The sequence below is a fragment of the Pinus tabuliformis genome, chromosome 9 (assembly GCF_031772625.1).
Source record: "Pinus tabuliformis cultivar Carrire ecotype Pingquan chromosome 9, CPIR1, whole genome shotgun sequence".
Classification (NCBI taxonomy): Eukaryota; Viridiplantae; Streptophyta; class Pinopsida; order Pinales; family Pinaceae; genus Pinus; species Pinus tabuliformis.
The window spans coordinates 1,345,807,854-1,345,816,837 of NC_142307.1; the positions used below are offsets into that span (position 1 = coordinate 1,345,807,854).

The following is an 8,984-nucleotide window of genomic DNA, read 5'->3' on the forward strand; positions in this document are numbered from 1 at the left end:
ATGTATTGAACAGTTGTGGGCATGATCAATTTTAGACAGTACTTATCTTTTCCATTTGGTCCATAGACTTGCTAGGAAACAGGAGGTTGCTGGTGCCCTTGTGTCAGATTGAATTATGAAACGGCTATCTAGTGAATATGCTTGTCTGGATGGGGGATCAGCAGCCTTTGTTGAATTTCTGATTGTCTAGGCTTACAACTTATGTCTATTAAAACTTAAAAATATATGGACGTTGCTAATAAATATTTATATATGGAAAAAGTCTGCAAAAAATCGCGATTTAATCCTAAAATTGCAATTTTTTCAACAAAACGATTTATTCCTCCGATTTTTTGCAGACTTTTTCAGAAACAAAAAAATCGTGATTTAATCGTTATATGCCCGATTTAATTGGGAGTTGACCCAAAAAGTCGGCCGCCCTCCCAGACCGCATATAAAGAGGCCAAAAAGGCCGAAAATGATATCATTTTCCTCTGTTTTTTCTCCCATTTGGTGCTGTGGAGATTCATAGCTGTTTGCCATTGCCCTAGAGGAGAATATTTGTGAGTTTTGTGGTGGGGATTTGGAGATTTGTCCACTGCTCAACGTGGGAGATTCAAAGTGCCGAATTGCTGCTGCCAGGTATGTATTTTAATTTCTCTCTTAGTTTTTTTTACACAAATGATTTCTTAAATCTTTCTATACTTCTCTAAAATTCTATTAGTTTGTTTATATCTTATTTTTGCCTAGAATTTTGAAAGGGAAACATTGTTTAGAATCTAGATTGAAGCAAAACTTCAACTTTCAAGAATAAAATGACAAAAATTCAAACCCTTGTTTACTGAATCTGAGTGTTTTCAAGTGACTGAGAAGAGGCATTTAAAATCTAAAATCAACTATTGCATTTGTGTTTGCTTCTTATGTGATGGGAAATTTTTAATTTGTTTCAATTTTTTTTGTGCCCAGGTTTAAATTCATGTTCAAAGTTTAAAACAAAATGCCAAGGCTTTGGACGCTATGTGGGAATATGGTGAACTTAATACTATACACGAATTTGGGGGGATCAATAGAATGTATTTGACTTGCAAGTTGTGTGGCAAGCATATGTCAGGGGGTATCAACAGATTAAAATTCCATTTGGGGCAAATTCCAGGGCAAAATGTTGACCTTTGCCCAAATACAACTCCAGAAATCATCCGACAGGCCATTCAATCATTGATGGATAAATAGGAGGGAAAAGACACTGGGCAGCACTAAAATTCCAGGGGCCTCAAGGGTGGGGGGAATTGAGAGTGGCAGTGCTTCTTCAACATCACCTTCCTCACCCATATGTCCCAACCTCTCATCTATCTCATCTTTTTTTGTTCCTAGAACCACAGCGGGTGCACAACCTGGTATCAAATTATCAATTAAAAAAAAGGAAAAGGTAGAAGCTGATAGGTTGGTCAATAAGTGTCTTCTATGGAGTGATGTTCCTTTCAACATTGTCAAGACAAACCCATTCTACCAGCCTATGTTTGATGTTGTTGTTGTCGTTGGCCCGAGGTACAAAGTCCCCACCTTTGCAGAGTTGAAAGGGCCTCTTCTTCAAGATGAAAACACTGATTGCAATTCTAGATTGGAGGAGTTTAGGGCATCATGGGAACAAACTGGATGCATAGTCATGTCAGATGGTTGGACTGACCAGAAGGGTAGGACCCTTTTTAACTTCTTGGTTAGTTGTCCCAAGGGGACAATGTTTATGAAATCTGTTGATGCATCTGCACACATTAAAGATGCACGTACATTATGTGAGTTGTTGGACCTCTTCATTCAGGAAGTAGGCCCAAGCAATGTTGTCCAAGTCATAATGGACAACGCTGCAAATTATGTTGCAGCTGGCAAGTTGCTTATGGAGAGGTATCCTAACTTGTTTTGGACACCTTGTGCTGCTCATTGCATTGACTTGATGTTGGAGGATATAGGTAAGATTCCTATTGTGAAGGATATTGTTGAATCATCCAGGAGCATAACAAAATTTATATATAATCATGCATCTGTACTTAGCTTGATGAGAAAATACACCAAAAACAAAGAGTTGGTGCGTCTTTCCATTACACGATTTGCCACTACTTTCATATCTCTTCAGTCTCTATTGAATTGTATGTGGGATGTGAAGAGCATGTTTCTTTCAGCGGATTGGCGTGCTTTATCTATTAGCCGCAAACCAGAGGGAGAGGACACATGCAGACTAGTTTCATATGATCAGAGCTTTTGGGCAAGAGTAGAGGAGGTGTGTGCCATTTCAAAACATTTGGTAAGGGTTTTTCGGTTGGTTGATGGGGACAAGCCCGCAATGGGCTACTTGTATGAGGCCATGGATAGGGCCAAAGAAGCTATTCGTGCTTATTATGAAGATAAGGGAGACAAGGGCTTAGAGAAACAATAGGTCATATGGAGAGTGATTGATGAGTGATGGAACAATACCCTCCATCGCCCCATTCATGCTACGGGTATCTACCTCAACCCCGCATTTGCTTACGCCTGTGGTTTCAGATTTGATGCCAAGGTGATGAATGGATTCTTCACTTGTGTCGAGAGGATGGTGTCATGTGAGCAAGAACATGAAGATATTTCTAAAGAAATGGAGGTCTATAGGATGGGAGGTGGCATATTTGGTTTTACCATGGCTATTAAGAATAGGACGACCAAAATGCCAAGTAAGCTTCAATTTGTTTCAAACTTTCAAGTTTAGAATTTCAATGTTTTTTTATGTTTCTCATTTTTCTTTTAACTTGTAGATGCTTGGTGGACAAGCTATGGTGCCAGAGTACCCCATCTCCAAAAGCTTGCCATTCGAGTGCTCAGCCAAACATGCAGCTTCTCTGGGTGTGAGCGCAACTGGAGTGTATTTGACAAAATACACAGCAAAAAGCGCAACGGGTAAAAAAATTTCAAATTAAATTTTTTGAATTCATTTGATTATTTTTAATATTTAAATTTTTTAAGTACTAAATTACAATCTAAGTTGCAGGAAACGGGGAAACGGGTACGAGTTTCCGAAACGGGAAGCGATACGAAACGCGACCTCCCCAAATTTTGGAAACGGGGAAACGCGATATATATATATATATATATATATTGAAAATATTTAAATATATATATATGTGCAATCATAAAGCATAAATGATACATTATAATTTATTACACTTAAACATTAAGATTTAATTTACATCACATTTACTCATGAATGATCACATAATGAAAATAAAAATATCAGAATATCCAAAAACAACCTTTATTATATATCCAAATCTCAAAATCAACCTTTATTTATATTAATATATGCGGCTGCAAGTACAATAAAGACTATAAGGCTGCAAGAGAGAGATCCAAATCAGGATTTTCTGCATCCACATCCCATTCTTTAGAAGGACCACTGTTGTATTGGAAGTCTCCTCCTACATAATTGAACGACCTTAGTGCTCTTGATTAAATACACGTTTCATACCCTAGTACCCTACATGATCTTGATTATTGGGAGTTTCCCTTGCATAGAGGGCTTGGTTCTCTTGATTAAATACAAGTTCCATACCCTAGTACATGATAAAATCCAATGGAAACATTGCAATCCCTCCAATCCTGAAATCCTGAAAAACAAATAAGTCTGCTAGATTTTGAGTGAGATCTAAAATTCTACTTTCTCCATATGAAATCCAATGAGGGCGAAACCACTCTCAAACATCCTGAGTCATTTCATGGTAATGTTAAAAATTTAAGTAAAAGGATGAAAATGAAAAATAAAGGAGAATATCACTTTTACTTTAAGAATTTAACATTACCATGAACTGCATATCCCTCAAACTTTCTGATGAACTGCATATCAACACTAGGGCAAAAATTCACTTTTATAACTTTAGACACGCATCTAGAAGCAACAAGAAGTCACTAACATACCCTAAAAGTAAATTAAAAAATTTAAAAAAACACAAGTTAATGAGGAAACATGGGTCGTACGGCCCTGAAACGCGTTTCCGGTCGTACTGGCCACATTTCCGTTTCGGGAAACGTGGCAGTACGGCCGGAAACGCATTTCACGGCCGTACCAAACGCGTTTCCGCGTTTCGTACCCATTTCCATAGGGAAACGGACCTCTACACCACGTTTCCTGCAACATAGATTACAATCTATGAGCCTAATACAGATTGGAGACCCAACGCCTCAATGACATGGTCTACCTCTACTACAATCTTCGATTGTGGGTGAGACAACTTCAAACACCTACTAATGTGGAAGCCATCTCATTGGACAATATTGATACCACCGCTGCATGGAGGGTCGACGCTGAGAGGTCGATCATGGACTCGATCCCGGATTGGTTAGGTGTGGATCTAGAGGATGTAGCAATTGCAGGGGAGGGAGAGCCAGAGGTAGAGGAGGAGGAGCAACATCAGGGTCAGGAGGTGGAGTTGGCTGAGGATGATGAGGAGGAGGTGACACCATCTAGGATGGGCAGCAACAACATAGGATAGAGGCCACCTCTTCCATCGGCTTCTAGAGGATGACTTCATTTGTATTTCTAGGGTCTGGGCCTTCTTCCTCTAGAGGAAAAGGTAAAGCCATTCCCTATTCCTGTAAAAGGGGAAGAGGATCTTAGTGACTGATTACTTTATGACTTTTAGATGACTCATGATATACATTTATTATATTTTTTGTTGATATTTTGACTCTTGAAAGTTGAGACTCAGACAGGACTCAAGATTCAGGAGTTGATTCACTATTTTGATGTGATGTAGCATTAGGCTTCATATACATATTATATATTAACTTTCTTTACATGTTTATGTGGAAATGCATTTATTTGATGTTGTGGGTACTCTAGATGTTAAAAAAAATAAAAAAATAAAATGAATATTTTTGTTTTTTTAATTTTGCTGTCTTTTTCAAAAAACTCCAGACTTTAACGAGTTTTTCAACTTTTTGACCCTTGCCGAATTAATCCCGACTTCGACTTTTTCCACATTGATAAATATGTTTTAAATACGTGGCAATTTGGTAAATTTTTATAAGATAATTGAACAGGGGCTCGCATATAAATGAATGATTTAGATGCTTGTTTTATTTCCTCCATTTCAGTAATTATTTTTTGTGAAAATGCAATTAAAGGTTGATGCATTGTACAAAAGGATGTACTTATAAGTTATGCCATGCGATTGAATAAGCTGATGAAGCATGTTGAAACCTATAGGAGAGGAATTATATTATTAAATACAATTCTTTGATTTCTGTCATTCTTTCAGATATATGAACACATGGTTTATCAGATGTAATGTTCTGTCTTAAGTGTATTTGCAGACCTAATTCATGACAGCATAATAATCCACATGGATGACTTCACTGCCTATGGAAACACGTTCTAGGAAGCCCTAATAAATCTGGAAAATGTGCTAAAAGGATGCCAGGAAATAAACCTATCCTAAAGAATTGACAAGTACTGCATGCTCATGAATGAGAGTATAGTTTTAGGGAATCACATTTCTTCTAGGTATTGAGGTATGCCCAGCTAAAATAAAACACAATTCAACACAATTGAAAATCAGCAACACCTCAAAACAGACAAATAATAAGACAATTTAGTCTGCACAATTTTGTTTGAAGATTGAGACAAATTCAGTTACTTTATATTGTTAGTTTGGTCTGTTTCTGGTTATCATAGCCTTTATGAAGGACTAACCAGTATATGATAAAGGGGGATGCTTTCAGCTGTGTGCTTTTTTGTTATATTTTTGTAACACCCTGTAGATACATGGCTTTCATAATCTCATCATTACTTTTGGCATCCATGAATATGTTTGAATTTTGGAATTTATTTTTGTCCTGAGTGTAGTAATGTGTCTTGCAGTGGTGATGAACTTCATTTATCCAAATCTTAATAATGGGTTTTTGACAATTATGTAGGTGGATCTGGACAATCTGGACAGTGCAAAGTTTCCAAGAGCAGAACAACTCTCTTTCATGGATTGTATCTTAGATGAAGGAGAGATGTTGTATATACCGCCTAAATGGTGGCATTATGTGAAGTCTCTTAGTATAAGCTTTTCAGTCAGCTTTTGGTGGGATGTAGTAAGTAGTGATGACGATGATGCCTAATAAATTGTTTATTTGAAGTATATGATTTTATCATGTCAGCATAACCTTTTCTTTCATGTAATTAAATCTCCAGAGTGCACTGAAAATGCAGTGCATGTGAAGATGATCTTCTTTCCTATTATTAATTTCATTTGTGCATAATATAAATGGAAGAAAAATGTATAGATCCAAATCCAATTGGCTGTATGTGCTTTATATTTTTTTGTACCATGAACTCCTTGTATCAGTCGAGGATATGCTTTATCTTCAAATAATGCTCCATCATATGGTATTCTACAATGCTAATCTTTCTTCTGTCAATTTGATGAAAGTGACCCAGATAACCCTGATCATTTGGAGGCTGAGTTGCAGGAAACATGGGATACCCCCATGGTATCAGCTGCGTTTCGGTATGTAAAACCTGAAACATGTTTCATCCAGGCTGAAACATGTTTCACTTTTTTGAAACACATTCCAGACCCATACCCCATATTTCAGCGTCTGTACATCACGTTTTAGCATTCTGTATGGCACATGTGGGGCGGTACAACATGCTTGTGTGGTGTTTGCGGGCTGAATGAAAACTATTATGGAAAAACAATAATTTATGAGTGGTGCATGTTACCCACCACCTATGGGTAGTATATATAGAGAATTTTTTTTTCTCTTAGATGGTCCTCAGCTTGCAGCTAGCAACCCCTTGCAGCCACTAGATAGCTCGATATGCCATTATCTCTGCCACCTGAGCCAGCCATGTGGTCCTTCGCCCACTTGTTATGATCGTATGTTTGAAGGTGGGCCTCCCAACCCTGAAGGTATGACTTTCCATTGGTATAGTTGAGTAATTTTCCTTATTTGTCATGGGCACTTTAGGCATGGATTGGTGGGGGGATTTGGCAGAAAGAGTGGGCTAGGTCTGTACTCTTGTCTCCAATGCCCGATTCCATGGTTAGCTTTGTATCCTAATCTCGTGGGGTCTCCTTTACTAGCCCCTAGCTTCAGGGTTGGCACTAGGGAAATCCCGACTTTGGTTGCGTGATCCCGCTCCCCGACACCACATACATTCCCCCCTTCCACTCATTTTAGCCCCACTTTTTCCCATCCGAGTACACATGTGTCCATTGGGTCCACATATGGGTTAGCCTCCCGCTCTTCTCCACACCTTGGGTTGGGCCTGGAACGATTCCCCAGAGGTTGATGCAACTAAAAAGAAAAAGAAAAAGCATATTTTGGCCACTCTCAATAGGAAATGTACCATAAAATGCAAAAAATGGCTGGGACATACAAATTTAGCATGTGGGAAAAAGCCAAACATGAGCTCTACCCCTTATCCATGGCCATCACCTTGGTTCCTATGGGCCCTAGGTGAGCCCCCTCCATCATTAAGGAACCCATGATTGCCCCAACCTCTGGTGGGCGATGAGCTGCCCCACCTTAAGTGGGTATCCACTGTTATATACTACACATCATGCTCTCATCCCCTAGAGCCCCGAGCAATTATGAAAAAAATCAATCAAAGGCAAAAGGCATATGAAGAAGGGTGGAAAAATAAAGGCTGGGGTAACTCATGTACCACGATTTGCTCCTTCCTACACTCAAATACCTAGGTGTGGGCTTCCTTTACTATAGCTACCCATGTACCATAACATGTGGTCTGGATGAATCCCCTGATCTCCACTCCATTCCATTATTTTATCATTCTCCACCTACTGTTGATTTGGGGTAGCATCGGATGTGCTCTAGCCACGAAATTTGGTGGAGAGGTTGGGGCACATGAGATCTCCAATACCCAAAAAGGGTTTGGGCAGATTCTAAATAGTTCATGAGATATTAAAATAATTAATATTTTTAATGAAATCCGTAAGTCTAAACTCATGGAAAATAAAATATTAATGTGTATTAATATGAAACTGTGTTAGAATGGTCCAAAAGACATGGATCAAGCCAGATATCTTAGTCATTGATTAGGGACTTAATCTCGGCCGTTGATATGTCAACAGGAAGAGTATAAGAGGCTTGAGGGTCACTTGGAGAATACACCAGAGTGATCAGTCATTCTATTCTCTAGAGTGGGGTTTGCTAAGAGAGATAGAATTAGTGATCGAGAGATGCAACTAAGGGGCATTTGAGTACATAGAGACAAAGAGGCAGAGATAGTGTCGAGAGAGCAGCGCAGTAGCCGGGGAGAGTGACGCAAAGCTAGCCAGGGCTCACGCAGGGCCATGCAGAGACAGTTGGGAGCTGTGCAGATCATCAGAGAGGCTAGCGTTGCTGACGCGGAGGGCCAGAGGGCTGATGTAGGGCCTCCTAAGGCTGACACAAACCCATTTGGGGTGACGCAGGGCCAACGCTAGGCAGAGAGGGGCTGACGCTGGGGTTTATGGGGCAAATTTGTGCTGAGTAGCTGTCGAAAGGTTTATTCGCGGTTTCAGCCAGGAGATTTGTCAGAAACTGAGGTATTACTGCCAAGGAAATTCTCTGTTGGGTAGGCCAGTTCCGACACCCAGATTGTACTATGATATTACTTAATAAGAAAAACCTCAAATAGCTACACCGGTTTTTCCACATTGGGTTTTCCGGGGACGTTAGTCCAAAAATAATGGTGTCATATGATGTGCTTGTTTCTGTTTCCTTTAGTTGCCGATTTGTAATATGTTGAGCATGCACTAATGTTTATTTTCAGTATTTACATTGTAAATAACTTGTTAAGTAAAATAACAAGTAGGTAGGAATAAATTAGATAAAGTGCATGGAGGGCTTCTAACTAAGTAAACTTAGAAACTTCAACATGGTATCAGAGCGTGATTGCAGATCACAGGAGGACTAAAGGACATCAGTCGAGCGAAGCAATAACAACAGAAAACAGTTGTCTCGAGGGGATAGAAGTTGTTTCTATT

At 39.2% G+C, this 8,984-nt stretch overlaps 1 protein-coding gene across 3 annotated transcripts in view; it reads left to right on the plus strand.

Annotated features, from left to right (window-relative positions):
• JMJD5 (2-oxoglutarate (2OG) and Fe(II)-dependent oxygenase superfamily protein) overlaps nucleotides 1-6,285 on the plus strand; it is a 205,547-nt gene extending 199,262 nt beyond the window's left edge. For 2 of the 3 annotated variants that reach the window (XM_089440085.1, XM_089440086.1), the window contains exon 8: nucleotides 5,917-6,285. In XM_089440085.1, the coding sequence (XP_089296211.1) occupies nucleotides 5,917-6,108 (192 nt within the window). In that variant the 3' untranslated portion in view covers nucleotides 6,109-6,285. The remainder of the gene's footprint in view (nucleotides 1-5,916) is intronic. The other variant, XR_016262679.1, reaches the window with a different exon arrangement.
• Nucleotides 6,286-8,984: the final 2,699 nt, after the last annotated feature.